This window comes from Phallusia mammillata, chromosome 1 (genome assembly GCF_965637545.1).
Source record: "Phallusia mammillata chromosome 1, kaPhaMamm4.hap1.1, whole genome shotgun sequence".
Lineage (NCBI taxonomy): Eukaryota > Metazoa > Chordata > Ascidiacea > Phlebobranchia > Ascidiidae > Phallusia > Phallusia mammillata.
This window is the reverse complement of record NC_137252.1, coordinates 22,470,099-22,485,366: the sequence shown is the minus strand read 5'-3', so window position 1 is coordinate 22,485,366 and position 15,268 is coordinate 22,470,099. Positions and strand designations below refer to the sequence as shown.

The following is a 15,268-nucleotide window of genomic DNA, read 5'->3' as shown; positions in this document are numbered from 1 at the left end:
CACCAAGCGAAATAAACTAATCTCATAGGAGGAAACGAGATAATCGGTTAAAATTTCTTTTTTTCTCATTCGCAACCGATAGCCTTGTGATTTTTCTGCACTGTTTCACGAGAGAGTTATAAACGTTTTTAACAGTTATAAACTGTGAAGTTCACATTCTATTAAACACCGGACTACGTAAGTTTTAAGATTGTCCGCGAGCTTCAAGAACTGCTGTTCTAGACAGTTTTGACAAAATCTTTCAATTTTGTTTTTATTTACATTTATTTGTCACGTGGTAGCGCAAAAGAACGGACAATTGGATTAAATTTAAAATGCGCTCGTTGGGAAAAACGTTTAAAAGTTGCTAAGCCCGTTTTGGGACAGAGACGTGAACTGAACTGAAACAGCACTGAACCATCATACGGTTGATGCACAATGTGACGTCACGACTTCGAATGTTTCGAAAAACACAGGGAAATGCCATCAGCAGCTGGAAACGACCAGGAATTAAAACTAACAAAAGAATTTCCTACAATGGGACATCAAAAAAGCGACAACAGCAAGAAAACGACAAAAAAAATAAAACATACGTTCCGGGTGTTGCAGTAGTTTTGTGGGTCAACTAGTGATGTTTTGCATGGCGATTTTGTCATGGCTGAAATGCACTACTGTTGGTTGCGTGACAAGGTTAGGAACGGGCAAACATATGGTGAAGTTAAGTTTGATTATTTAACAAAGAAATTTCGTTCTAAGAATACACACATCGGAGAAAAAATATTTTATTGTCACTGTAGAGTGGACCAAAAGTGTTATAAGTGAAGAAATTTGCACCTATTATAAACAGCTGTAGGATCTGGAACAGACATTACACATCTGGATTAGCACTAAGTATATGGGTTAATTCTCAGAAACCACAGCTGCAAATGTTTGGTGTGTGAACTATTGTGAAATCTAACAACTGTTTTTAAAGTCTGTTATTTCTAAATATATGTCTGTGTTTCATGCATGTTTGAACATGAATTGTGATCTTTATTTCATGGTTAGAAAAACATAATTTTCCACAGTAGTTTCAAACTTGCAGAAAAAATGACCTGTTTAAATAACTTAAGGTCTAGTTTGAAAAACAAGTTTTGAATGTAGGCTCTATACAATTTTCGACAAGACACAATGTAATCACCTTTGCCAGAACTTGGCAAACCAGAATTTTAATATGTTACTATTTTGAAACTTGTTCTAAAATTAAAGTTTCATTATTTCTATCCAAATCCTGCCTGTTGTGGGTAACAATGTGTGGCTAGGTAACAAGTATTGGTCATATTAAGGTGGTACATTTTCAATACTTGGTGGTTTGGTTCAAGTTTTTTAGTGTGTCTGACACTGCATGCCTCTGGGGTGACCTTCATCATCGTCTTCATCGTAAGCATTACGACTGTTATGAGACTTATGGTTTTCATCAAATCTAAAACAAGCAATATTTTTAAGTGAGTTTTGATATAGACTAATAGTAATGATTTTTTTGAAACAATAATATATTGTCAAACTTACTCATGAAGGGTAACTTCTTCCATATTATCAGTCACAATCACTTCGTCTTTTGGTGGAAGAAGTTTCTCAAGTTTTTTGATGTTTTCTGGTGAAGTCCATCTGTCTGGTGGGAAGTTGATTTTAAATTGAATAACAAGGCGACCTTTTTCGAATGGATCCCGATATATCGGCATTCCCTCTCCCAACACACACTTGATGTCACCATACTTTATAACCTCCCCTGCAAAAGAAAAAAATTGTTTTTTAAATTATTTATTTTGTTTTAAATTACAACAATTTCTAAGCTTTACAAAATTTCATGAGACCTCTAAAAATTGGGTTGCTTGCCAAATCATTTTGTTACATGCATCTTATAATTTTTCTGATTTTAATTTTTAGGGAATTTTTAGTTGATGAAAATTTGAACGATATACCGTGCATCAACTTACCAGGATATGTGGTAATAACAATTTCTCTGTCATCCAGAGTTCTGATAACTCGTTGAAAACCACACAGGGCTTCGGTTATTGAAATTTCCATTTTCATTAAAAGATCTTCATTTTGTCTGTATAAAAAGATGAAATGGTTAAAATGCAAAACAAAAGTTTGTGAAAGGGTCAATCAGTTTAACTTTTGGGACCAAATTAAAAGTAAAAAAAAAAATTAAATTATCTATTGTCACTACATATTATAAATACATACATATCAAATTCTTATGTGTCATTGGCAAAAAACCTTAATGACAAAACAGTACTATATTTCATGTGTTAATAACTTTGTGAATTGAGGTAACACAGCTTATATATATTTGTTTTTTCCTTTGCTCCCCAAAAGCAGAAGACATGCAGTGCAGAAGCATGGGTTGGTGCAGAATAAATCACAACCTGTGGAAAATGTCATGTTCCTTTTCAACAAGAACTATCACAACATCGCCTGGTTCCAAATCTGGCTCCTGGTCTCCTTCTCCATGGAACATAACTTTGTGACCCTCGTTCATACCTGAAAAGATGCAAAGTATATTGACTTTTCAACAACAAGACAACCTATGTTAATTTAAAGTGTTTAAGAGTAAATATTAGCTTAAAGTGAATAAAATCAAAATCTGTTGCAGCACCAATTAATGGCACAAGACTTTTGAACGGTAATGTACATACCAGCAAGTTTTACAGAAAATATTACTCCCATTTGATTAGTTTACATCCTTTACAACCATTGCATAAGGCCGAAATGACTTGAAAATGGTCAATAATATTATACCTTTGTCAACATGAACTTCAAGGATTTTGCTTTGTTTGGTGACTTTTCTGCCATTACAGGTCTTGCAACGGTCTTTGGCATTAATCCTTTCACCCTTGCCATCGCATTCACGGCACATGGATTGGATCTTGAACAGAGAAACACAAAAATGATTAAGTACACTAACAACAGTCCAGAGACACAGCCTTGCACAAGCGAACATTAGATGAATCATCACAGACACAGCGCAATAATATCATAACACATGCAAAACAGCAATTTATAGCATAATGTGTCCCATTCATGAACTACACTGACCTGTTGCATCATTCCTGGTCCAATCTGGTGAACTTTTACTTGGATTCCAGTTCCACGACAGGTCATACACTTGCTGACAGCACCCTCTTTACCTCCCCTCCCCTTGCATTTATCACAAATTACATTCTTTTGCAAGGAAAGGCGTTTTGTTGTGCCGTTATACATGTCCTCAAGGGAAACTTTAAGCTGGTGAACAACATCTTTGCCTTTGTGTGGCTGGTGCCGTCTTCCACCCCCACCTTTAAGAAAGTTTTTCCAAAGCTTTAGAAAGTTGGTCCACTTTTTCGAATAAACAGAGTACACACAAATTGTTAGTCCCAGGCATTGTTTCAACACAATTTGCTTCCTCTCTGTGCACTATAGCTTCTGGTTAGTTTTTTGGGTTCCATTTATAAATCAAAACTAAAACTTATGTTTCTTGTTATAGTGTTGATGGTACACCATTTCAATCAATCTCTCAAAGTTTCTTTTCACTAACTTACCAAAAAACATATCAAATATGTCAAATGCTCCACCATGGCCTTCCCGGCCTCCACCTTCTTTCAGCGCTTGTATGCCACCCTCGTCATAAATTTTTCGTTTCTTGGCATCACTTAAAACTTCATATGCTGCAGACAGTTCTTTGAACTACCAAACACGCAAAAAAATTGATCATGATTTAGCAAACATTAGTTGAATTGTTTGGTTGAATCATCAATCAGAAATAGGTAATTTAAAAGTTTTAATGCCATTATTCAGATTGTTTTACAACATGTTTGGTAATGGCAAAAAGTTCAAGAGCAACCTTTAGCAGGCAAATTGATGTGAAAGTGCTCTTTATAGCCAAGTAACAAATCCACAAAAGCGAATCAAATTTATGTTTAGTACAAAAACCTTGTCATTTGCAGCTTGGTCGTTTGGGTTTTTGTCAGGATGATACTTCATCGCAAGCTTGCGGTAAGCCTTCTTTAATTCTGCCTCACTGGCATTTGGAGAAACTCCAATCACATCATATAGTTTGGTTTCTCTCACCATTGTGGTGTTGAAAAAGCGGACAATAAGTTAGCTATCTACTCAGTAAAAGAATAAATAAAGACAAATTCTACAAAACAGTCAAGATAAAAAATTGTTGTGCCAAAACCATAAATTCTTTGTTAAGTTAAAATAAAATAAATATGTCCATTAATTTGAAATAAAAAAATTAGAAATAGAAGAGAAAAAACAATAACAACATGTTAAGGTAAACATACACATGTACTGAAATCAGCCCTGAAGGCAAGCGCTGATGCAGACCAGCGATCACGACATACTGATTTATGAATCAAGTTCGGGAGACCGGCTTGAATCTTGATTCAGTAAAACGCCTTTAATGGGGCTGGCGTACTAATACAATCATGAACAACAACAATTCGATGAAGTTTGATCTTAATACTTAAGTTATTTTTGAAGACAAATTAGTAAACGTTTACACGTGATGCAGATGCTGAGTCATGCGTTTTGTTGAAGTAAAACTATTTGAAAAAAACACAGTTAGAAACCTGTACCTTGACGTTTAAACAAAATTGGGCAGCAAAATCAAACATTAAGTCTAAGATTACTTTAAAAAAGGATAGACTTGCTTTCATACTTTTAAAAAAAGCACGCAAAAACAACCGACTTCCACCAAGCAACACACACAATATAAATTCCTCTTTGTCGATCTCGTGGATATTTCTGGATGCTTCTTTACACCAGAGGGCGTCAAAGTTTGATTTTTATGTGAAACTGACAACCAAGAGATTCTTTGCAGGTTTCAAACTGTTAAAAAAACAGACTGATACTATTTAAAACAGGGAGTCGAACCCGAACTGAACCCGAACCCGCGAACCGGTTTGAGCGGTTAATTTCGTTAAACCCGAACCGAACCCGAACCGCTAATTACGATTTTCTAAAAACCCGAACCGGAGTTGAACCCGATATTTTGTTTGGCGTTGGACCCGAACCGGAACCGAACCAGTAAAAAATGCAGTCTGTTTTATATTTTGTGTTTTTTTTCCTTCAAAACAGCGCAATGAAGAATACACGAGATAACACTTATAGGGCGTGTCAAAAATAACAGTGCTCGTGCAAAAAAATTTTTGAGTTTGGTAAGGCCAGGCAGATGATGGGGAGAATTAATTTAAAACGAATGAAGATCCGAACCGGTTTAAAAACCGCAAACCGGTTCGGTCTGGATAATTTGCCCAACCTGGAACAAAACCGAACCCGAAAATATACATTTTTAAAAACCTGAACCGAACCCGAACCCTTAAAAACAAAACGAAGTGAACCCGAAACGAACCTGAACCCATATGACAAGCGGTTCGACTCCCTGATTTAAAACTCCTTCTTAAATCTCTGAGTTATGCAGGATTGTTGCTTTATCCGGTACATTTAAGTAGGATTTGCTTAATTGCTTAGGCCTACCTGTAGGCTAGTGTGCTTTTCGGTCAACAGGTTTGGAACAAGGATTCGGGGTCAGTTTGACCAGGGATAACTTACTTTTTAAATTTGTTTTGTAGAACACTTTTTAAAATGGTTTGAGTCCAAAAAATGGCATAAATTTATGGGGAGGTCGTGACAAAAACGACATTTTTAGTACATTTTAAATAAAATATTGAACCATTTATGTATTTAATCTTCGCAATCGAATTTTTGTGCATTTCAACCACTGGTCAGTGATTTCAACCCTGGTGTCCATAATACTTTGGTGTCGAGAAAACTGTTTTGGTGTCGAGATTTCTGTGTCTCATGTCCCTTTCTGACGTCATACACCAAGCTTTAATTGGCTGAAAACGTATTGTGAATGTGGCGAATGGCAACTGGGCTGCGTTCATAAAATCTGTTGCTTTGTATTGGAACGTGCAAGATTGTTTTTACGTCTTACAGTTGCAGGTTAAAAATATTTATCCACATCGAGCAAATAGTTAAGTCAAATTGGCTGGAAAGTGGAAAGAGTTTGTCGTCTATTATGGGTAGAAAATTTGAAGCCATATGACAAGCTGCTTGTGTTTTCAGATTTAGTATTTGTTTGTTTTGATCATCTGCTGTACAACAACGAAGCCTTCTAGACACTTTTACTGCATTTTTTTGTAAAACTTTTCCACAATGTCATATGCATATCTCTTTAAATACATTATTATCGGAGACACAGGTAAAGCAAGAAGAAGTCATTGTTTGGTCCTGCATGAGATTACTTTTTTTCAGACAATGTTGTGCAACTAACAAATGTTCTCTTAAAGTAGAACTCGGTAGAACTGATTCGTTAATGCAAACAATAATTGTCATTTTTAAATACGTACAAAAAATATATGTTTGTTTTGTTTTTGTAGGTGTTGGGAAATCCTGTCTTCTACTTCAGTTTACAGACAAGAGATTTCAACCAGTTCATGATTTAACAATCGGTAAGGAGTGCTTTACAGTATATGTGTGAAGAGACTGACTCATGTTTGTATGTTTTCTTAAAATTTGAAATATAGGAGATGTTTAATTTAATGAAGCTAAATACATATGTTTTACTTTGTTCCATTTCCCATGTTTTTTAGGTGTTGAGTTTGGTGCGCGCATGATTACCATCGATGGAAAGCAAATTAAACTCCAGATTTGGGATACTGTAAGTTCAAAATCTACAAAACAATAAAGTATTCTGGCAAATAGACCTAAATCAGGCATATAATTGTGAAACTGCAGTATGTCGATCATACAATTGCCTTTATTCATGGCAACACTTTTTAAAACATTCCATACTAAATAAATTAGTTAATTATCTAATAATTAGCTAATTAGTTAAAGAGCACATAAAAAATTTAAGTGTTTGCCATTTCGTATTGCAGGCAGGACAAGAGTCTTTCCGTTCCATTACTCGATCTTATTACAGAGGAGCAGCTGGTGCATTGCTTGTCTATGATATTACTAGGTGCATATTTGTTAGTGTTTTTCCTGAAATATTACAATTTTTTGGACACAGTTTAGAAGATTGCGGTTCCACTAAAATTTTCTTGTATTTTTATGTTTATTTGTTTTTTGGTTAATCTTTTGGTTTGTCAACAACACCAAGCAATATTTACTTTGTAGGCGAGACACATTTAACCATTTGACAACATGGTTGGAAGATGCAAGACAACATTCCTCGTCCAATATGGTCATAATGCTTATCGGAAACAAAAGGTTAGTGTTTATTTCTTTCCTACCCAACCAGCAATAATTTTCATTTTTGTAATCAGTCTGCATCACTAACATGATGGATTTTATCTGTGCTTGTGATTTTGGGCACTGTTTGTGCTTTTTATGTTGTGTTTAATTTTGAGTATTGTCCTAGTGATTTGGAGGCAAGGAGAGAGGTTAAGAAAGAAGAAGGTGAAGCATTTGCCAGAGAACATGGTCTAATTTTCATGGAAACATCTGCAAAAACTGCTGCCAATGTAGAGGAGGTAAAAAAAGATTACTTAGTATTCAAAATTATTCAATATCAGTAAAAAATTTAGTGTGAAAAGTGAAATGTACTTTCGTACTTAAATATACAATAATGGGTAATTTATGTATCTGTTTAAATGTATGGTAAGACACATATAACAGCAGTTTCATAAGAAACATCCCAAAACTCATGTACTACAAACACTAATCATGAATGAATGTAGGAAATGTTTGAGCTGTCATTACAGAGCGTGGAAGGTTGTGTAATTAACAGTGTTTCCTGAAATGCTTTTCACCCGCTTTGAATGTCAGGAAGAAACATGCAAATACTTTGTCAGTTTGTAACATGCATACTTATTATGTATGGAAAATAGTGAAATATTCTCTTTGATGAGCATATGTTTGTAATACAGGTTGTGAATTAATTTCCTCACGACAAACAATAACTTTTTAGGTTGTATGCTCTTTACAGTTGCTTGTAATGAGTCTAGCAACTATAATCCGATGGTCATTATATTTTTTTTACATATGTGTGAAAATCATTCATGTATAAGTGAAATACAATTATTTTTGTGGTGAAGGAGCATAGCAACAAATAACTGAAACAGAGTTGCACAGACAAAGTAACACTTAATTTTGATTGAAAAGTTGTAGCCACATGACTTATGTCTTGGCACCGTGTTATCATGTTGAACATGCTTGGGTTTTAGCATTTTTAGGAAACAGACAGTGTTGTGAAGTAACTGTGAGCCTGTGTCATGCTTTAGTACAAAGGGCAAACAAATTGCACCATATTATTACTATATTTTAATTGCCTAATATTTCATGTTTACTTCATCCATTTATCCATTATCATGAACATACCTACCAATAAAGTTTTTAAACATCACAATTATATGACTTAACTCTTAATTTGGTCTTTAAATAGCGGTTGCACAAATTTAAAGCTGATAGTAAGCCATAATCTGTGCTTTGTGTGGTTCTGTTCTTTTCATCATGTGTGTTTCATGACTATTGATTTTTGATCTCTTTATCCTGTGCTGACCTACTTTTTATGACAACAATTACAGGCATTCATCAATACAGCAAAGGAAATCTATGAAAAAATTCAGGAGGGCGTATTCGACATCAATAACGAGGTAAGCATCACCACCATATGCTTTAACTTATTAATTATTCATATTTCCGAAAGAAAGTATGTCAAACTGGTTTTAATATGAGTGTTGGAATGCTTGGTAGCTCTTCTGCTTATATGTTATGTCATTTTGGCTGTCGTTACTGACTGTTAATATATTGCACATCTTGACATGTTTTATAAAATGAAATTATTTATGGACAAACTGTTTCTGCAAGAAAAGGTTTTATGTATAAAGTTGAAAAATAATTTCGCAAATCTTCCAAAACTGCAGGCTTATGCAAAATTTCTCACATTCTTTTCAGGCCAATGGCATCAAAATTGGACCCCAACACTCACCTGCATCTGGGGGTGCTGGAGGGTCGCGACCTCGTCAACAGGCTGACAGTGGGGGTTGCTGTTGAGAGGCTGAGTGTCTCATTGTGTTGGTGAAGATTATGTTCCACAAAAGCTGGGTACATTATCATTGCAACGACTCCAGTTGATAATCGCCTATTTGTGGCCTAGTTTTTTTTTTGTTTTTTTTCCTTGCATATGCAGATTTTTAGTTTGTCAGCGATGTACAACTAGTCAACAGGGTTTAAAATTTGATGGCAATAGTTTAATATTTGTTAAGTAATGTATTATATTTAAACCTGTTAATGACCAAAATTATTTTGAACAAGAAAATGACAGGTTTAGAGCAACCTCTAAATGCCCACAAAAACAAAATAACAGTCTAGAGTAGCTATTTGATTGTATTGTCTACTAGATGTACTTTTTTCATTGTGCCCAAGTCACACCAAACAGTACTGTTCTGTACAAAAGTAGGGATTGTCGAAATTTAATACAACTGACATCTGTCCTAAGTTGATTGTACAGCTGAAATGTACAACAAATGTGCAATGGTTTGTATCGTTTTTCTGCAATGACTTCACAGTAAGCAAAGGGGTTTGAGGGAATAAATGTTTGATTTTTTCCAGTTTATAAAAAGTCAAATAACTTTGACCTTTTTCTTGTAGATAGGAAAATGTAGTTGCTATAAATATGTTGTTACTATTTGCATTATAAATCTTAAATTTTTGTATGTATGGTATGTAGTAGATTTTATTGTTTGTGTCCGACGCATTGTGTGATAATGTGACAACAATGCATTGACTGTATGTTAGATGTTGTTGACTTTTAAAATTTTGTGGCGTGGTGTTACATACTGTGCGAATCCGAATATTTAAAATTTGCATTTTTTTAAATTGCAAACAATAAGATTAGGTACAGATTTGTCAAGTTATGACAAGTTAGAGTATGAAAATTTAATATTTAACCATTAACAAAACTTTGCAACTTTGGTGGTAAATATTGGTTGACTTTCCATAACACAACCAATTTTAAACTGACTTTTTATATTTTACATTTCGAATGTCTCAATACATGTTGAAAATGTTGTGTATAAAGGCTATATCAGCGACCTAAAACATTATCATTTTCTTTTTACATAATACTTTCGACATTTTTGTCCTAATGGATCCTTTTTCATGTTAAAAATTGTACGAACCAGTGCCATACCCCAATTTTAGCCATTAAGACATTTTTGTGGTAGACTTATATCGGTTTAAATGTTGTAGGTGCTGGTATCGTCTATGTCCCAGTGAAAACAATAAAATAAAACTCCTTATGACCTGTTGTGTTGCTTTGTATTTCTGAAAGGGATGTTGTGTAGGAAAGCCTTAACTACAACATGACCTTGTTCTTTTTTGTTCGAATTCCGATTAAAATAGTACAAAATCATAGCTCTGAAATTGGTGAACACAAACGTGAAGGTACCCAATGTGTACCTATTTTGCCAAAAACGCTTTTGTACGCTAGAAGTGACAGCGTTTATCCCTTGGCACCAGAAAACCGTTGACACGAAGTAAAACTGGTGAAGGTTTTAGGGGCCACGACTGAGTTTCACTTTAAAAAAAATAAAATTGGATAGTACACTTCCGTGCCATGTCGTGGCTAATTGGTTGTTTACCTGTGAAACACATTTTCTTTCACGAGCAAAACTCATCTTCTTGTCATGTACATTTAACCCTCCCTCAACACAGAGTTGTAAATGAGCCTGAAATTGGAGCCCGAACCCGAATCGCTTTTTGAGAAGCACGCTTAAGCCCGAAAGTTTGATTGACATATACTGAAGCCTCAGGAAAGATCAAGACAACAAACACAGTAGACAATTGGTTTGGAACAAGGCGTTTTACGACTGTTTGACATTAGGTCAGGTCCAGCAATTAGCTAGTTAGATTTATTTAAAAAAAACTGACACAGAGTGTAAAGTCAGGCCCGAATCAAGCCCGTTTTTTTGAAGAAACCGAACTCGGCCCGAAAAGCCGGGCCCGACTTACAACTCTGCCTCAACATTCAATAGATTTCGAAAAAAATCATATCTTGTGCAAAGTATATTTTCCAGTTAGCCAGCAAAACGCGAAAATGTCGCCCGTAATGCGCTAAAGCGAGAAGGCCAAGTGATTGGGGCTTGGGCTGACGTTTAAAATATGCGCACATGATATGCATAACTGGTTCTGTGTTCATATATAGGAGCTATATACGTCGAAGATCTTTATCCAGTGGCGTAGCCAGGGAAGGGCCAAAGGGGCCATGGCCCCTCCCAAATTTTCAAAGTTGTACATTGATAAACTTAAATTTAGTGTAGTTTCGTCGCTCATCGTTGTGGTTTTGTCTCTCAACTGTCAAAGGAATATATAAATTACCAACAATGACTTTTGTCACCAAGTTGTAGGCCGAAATCCATGTTTTTTTATTTATGCAGACATGGCATAAATCAATAAAGCGTTTGGCTGTCCCGTCGAACCACAGTTTGGCAAGTCACGTTTTTGGTAAAAGCACGCCGAGCGTTAGCAAAAAGTTGTATTAGACAACAAATTATTTGGCCCCTCCCAAAATTTTTGGCTGCCTAGGCCTACGCCACTGTCTTTATCTCGACTTTCCAAGGGGTTTTGCTTGTAAATATATGTTGACCAGCTCACTTGTGTCTTTTGAGCTCCTGAGATGTCTTTCAGCGTTTGATTCGTTCGACAGCTCTATGTGTGAGATTACTCAAAAGTTTGGGAATTGTAGTTAATAACCCGTTTATGTTTTAGGGAGAACCTAAAAACTAAGACTAAAGCCTTATAGGTTGCAAAAATTGCCACATAAATTCAATTTGACGTTTTGCTTCTCTGTGCTTTCCCAGCACCATGTGCACATATAAGAAAAATCACGACTCAATATACAAGAATGTGTACAGCGCCGGTTTATTAAAAATAAAACATCTTAGACTAGTCACTATAGTCGTTATCTGACCTAAAATTTTGCACGGTAACTTTATTAATTTGTAACACGAACATACCTGTAAAATCAGGTGCTTAGCAGAAGTAATTAATTTCGTGAAACCGTTTGTTTCATTTTCAAGTATTGAATGTTTGGGTAAAAAAACATATCTGTGTTTTGATAAAATGTTTAGCCCGAACTTTTAAGCGAATTTCATGCAATAGCCTATCTGCCAAGACAAATAACGCCTGACGTCACAAATATAAACAATGTTTATCTCGTTAAATCTATTGTCGTCATGAAATTATTTAAAAAAACGCGCTACCCATCCATTCCATACATCTATACTTGGGAAATACTGCACTTGGATATAGGCTGTACACTTTATGAATTAGGGTAAGCACAAAAACGTCCATTGACCGTAATCCTACAATCAGCCAAAACCTGATAAGGATGTAACGTGTGCAAGTAAATAAAACTGCAGTTACCAACGGAGATAGGATGTTATCCAACGTTGTGCAGACAGACTTTCTCCATTTAATTAAATCCAGTCCTGCTCTTGATAGCAACAAAAGATGGCACCATTGCATCTTAGCAGGTTGTGGTGATAATGTTTGCACCCGGGACAGTTCGCATGTCGATGGGGTTTAAACTTACAATAAAACCCAGACAACAAAGGAACTTGTCCATAAGTTAAAAAAATGCTAGGCAGATATATAAGCATTAAAAAAGCACCCTTAGGTCAAGTTGTCATCTTACGAGACCAATATGGTATTATTTAGGACATGCAAAATAAAATGTAAATTATTTGTAGCCCTGTTTTAAAAAATTTTGATTTGTCACGGATGACCAATCAACCTTGGGTTACCAAAGGTGGTGATTGGTTGATCGACAAAACCATTGTTGCATTTAAATCGATCAGATTCGCTTGACCAGCGCTGTTAACATTTAAGTTTGGGCTGTTGATCTTGAACTTGACTTGCTTAAATTGGATTTTTTCGAAAGTGTTCAAGTTTTGTTTGATTTAGCAAGGCCTATTTCTGTTTGATGACCACCATAGAAAAGTTATGTAGCATTTATTTGACAACATTAAGGCTTTTTCTCAACCTTACGCGGCTTACGCCTCAGCGGCCTCACCAGAGTCCATTTATGGCTCTTGTCTCACTGAGTCACCTAAAAAATCACCATGCAGTTTGTGATTGTTTACATTTCAGTGAAGTTGTTTTTGACTAACAGAGTTTAAAAAAATGCAGATTCATTTGATTACTGACTTTGCTGCTGAGTGAGGTTGCACTGAAGGCAATTGCTTTGAAGTAGTATGATTGTATGGCTTTACATACGATAATTGTATGGCTTTGCATATGTTACGTTGACCCTAACTAAGCAGTACTAGTGTAATGAACATGATTTGAACAGTTCTGCTGTTAAATATGACTTTTATACAACAAATTGCTGTATTAAATACTTGATTTTCATCAAATTCTTTTTCTAACAGAGAAAAAGCCAGTGACAAAATTTTGGCATTTAAGGAAGATATTCTTTTCCATGTTAATATATGTATACATAACTTTGCTATGTGCCAGTCCTGTTGTATGGTATATTGTAGTGTCCGCTATTACTTTTATAAAGTAATAAAAAACATCTTATTTCAGGGTTAGTTTCTTACTTTTCTTCGCGAAAAATCTGTGAATTGATTATCAACACAAAAACTTGTCACAACTGTGAAATATAAAATGTCTTCTCAAAACACTAATCCAGTTCAAGTTAACACCAACAACACAAGAAGGACAAAAGATGCCAGTTCAACATGTAAAAAAGATTCTGCATCTGTTAAAAAGAGGTTACAACAAGAGCTAATGGGACTGATGGTAACATTTTATGCTTTGTTATTTTTACACGCTGTGTACATGGGTTTTGTTTAATGATATATAAATGTCAGGGTTGTGATAAAACGGACAAATTCACAAGTACTTTTATGATTAAAGATGTCCGCTGAAAAAGGAGTCAGTGCTTTTCCGGAAGAAGACAACTTATTTTTCTGGGTGGGGACGATAGAAGGACCTAAAGACACAGTAAGACTAATTGTATGTAAATAACTCATGGATTAAAACCACTAAAGCTTTAATTTTTTTAGGTTTATGAAAATCTGAAATATCGCTTGACCCTTGAATTTACCAGCACATATCCGTATGATGCACCCACTGTGAAGTTTTCCACCCCTTGTTTTCATCCGAATGTTGATGAGTATGGGAATATTTGCCTTGATATTCTCAAGGAAAAATGGTCAGCACTTTATGAAATTCGAACCATACTTTTATCCATTCAATCCCTACTTGGCGGTAAGTGTAAAATACTTATTTTTCTGTGCCAAATCACCACTTCTTAGTCAGTAAATTTAAGACAAGTTGGCAAAATGAAGTTAAATTTTTTGACACAAATTAAAATTGCTTTTTAGGGGTGGCTTTCAACTTAAGTTAAGCTTATTTAAATGCCATAAATTGTTACCACGTTTCTGTATGAAACAATTTAATTTACCTTTTTCAGAACCTAACAATGAAAGCCCTTTGAATGTTCAAGCTGCAGACATGTGGGCTTCACAAAATGGTAGGATTTTAAACTCTCTGTCTTACTGTTTTTTGTCTGATGTTATTTTGTTGTTTATATTTTTTTCTTATTAACACACCAGGTTGTTGTTTTTTGTTAGTCTTTTATTCTTTAACTAAAAGCTTATTAACGGGTTTGGAATGCCAAGAATAAAATATTAAGTTGCAGACTTGCATTATGTTACCACCTTTTTTAAAGATATTGCTTATAGAAAGGCATTGTTAAGTTTTGTAATTTGAAACTATTTCAATTTGTTATGGTAATATAGTTTGCCACTTCAAATAGGTAAATTTTTATTTCTTATTTTTTGTAGTTGCTAGCAATGTTTTTCGCCATTTATTTACCCCTTTATTCTTTTATAGTTTACAAAAAGCACTTATTGGGACATTACGAGAAACATGCAAAACCTACGTTATGATGCTGTGCCAGTCCACCAAGCAAATCTACACATTTCTACCTTCATATGTTACATTTTGTTGTCCATGAATTTTACCATTTAATGTATTTTGATCTGTGTTTATTGCAACAGAATTGCTAGGTTATAAGTTGTCAATCAATATCCTAAAATAGTTGGTGCTGTAATTGTTTAATGTCATCTGTTTTATTTGAAGTTTCAATCAACATTTTTGAAACATGCTTATTGGGTCAAATTTGCAATGACATTGCACAACTATTTTTCTGATCATATTAAGACTCTAGAAAAGTCTTTCTATTGCCATGTTGAATAAACACTATTGCACCAAGTTTTTACATAATGGATGATGATGTAAT

At 34.9% G+C, this 15,268-nt stretch overlaps 3 protein-coding genes across 3 annotated transcripts; 2 read left to right on the top strand and 1 right to left on the bottom strand.

Moving 5' to 3' along the window:
* Window positions 1-239: 239 nt before the first annotated feature.
* LOC145220647 (dnaJ homolog subfamily A member 1-like) lies at window positions 240-4,166 on the bottom strand. The gene is made up of 8 exons (XM_080087862.1): window positions 3,934-4,166; window positions 3,543-3,687; window positions 3,061-3,299; window positions 2,764-2,890; window positions 2,391-2,505; window positions 1,956-2,071; window positions 1,528-1,747; window positions 240-1,441 (listed from the first exon to the last, which is right to left on the bottom strand). The coding sequence occupies exons 1-8, from the start codon at window positions 4,072-4,074 to the stop codon at window positions 1,345-1,347; spliced, it is 1,200 nt and encodes a 399-aa protein (XP_079943988.1). The 5' UTR covers window positions 4,075-4,166; the 3' UTR covers window positions 240-1,344.
* Window positions 4,167-6,050: 1,884 nt separating this feature from the next.
* LOC145214621 (ras-related protein Rab-2) lies at window positions 6,051-10,264 on the top strand. The gene is made up of 8 exons (XM_080083183.1): window positions 6,051-6,211; window positions 6,390-6,461; window positions 6,603-6,670; window positions 6,891-6,973; window positions 7,132-7,224; window positions 7,376-7,487; window positions 8,541-8,609; window positions 8,911-10,264. The coding sequence occupies exons 1-8, from the start codon at window positions 6,166-6,168 to the stop codon at window positions 9,007-9,009; spliced, it is 642 nt and encodes a 213-aa protein (XP_079939309.1). The 5' UTR covers window positions 6,051-6,165; the 3' UTR covers window positions 9,010-10,264.
* A 3,260-nt stretch (window positions 10,265-13,524) lies between these two features.
* LOC145203856 (ubiquitin-conjugating enzyme E2 C-like) lies at window positions 13,525-15,241 on the top strand. Its single transcript, XM_080076570.1, has 5 exons — window positions 13,525-13,761; window positions 13,879-13,965; window positions 14,028-14,232; window positions 14,438-14,497; window positions 14,860-15,241. The coding sequence occupies exons 1-5, from the start codon at window positions 13,627-13,629 to the stop codon at window positions 14,913-14,915; spliced, it is 543 nt and encodes a 180-aa protein (XP_079932696.1). The 5' UTR covers window positions 13,525-13,626; the 3' UTR covers window positions 14,916-15,241.
* Window positions 15,242-15,268: the final 27 nt, after the last annotated feature.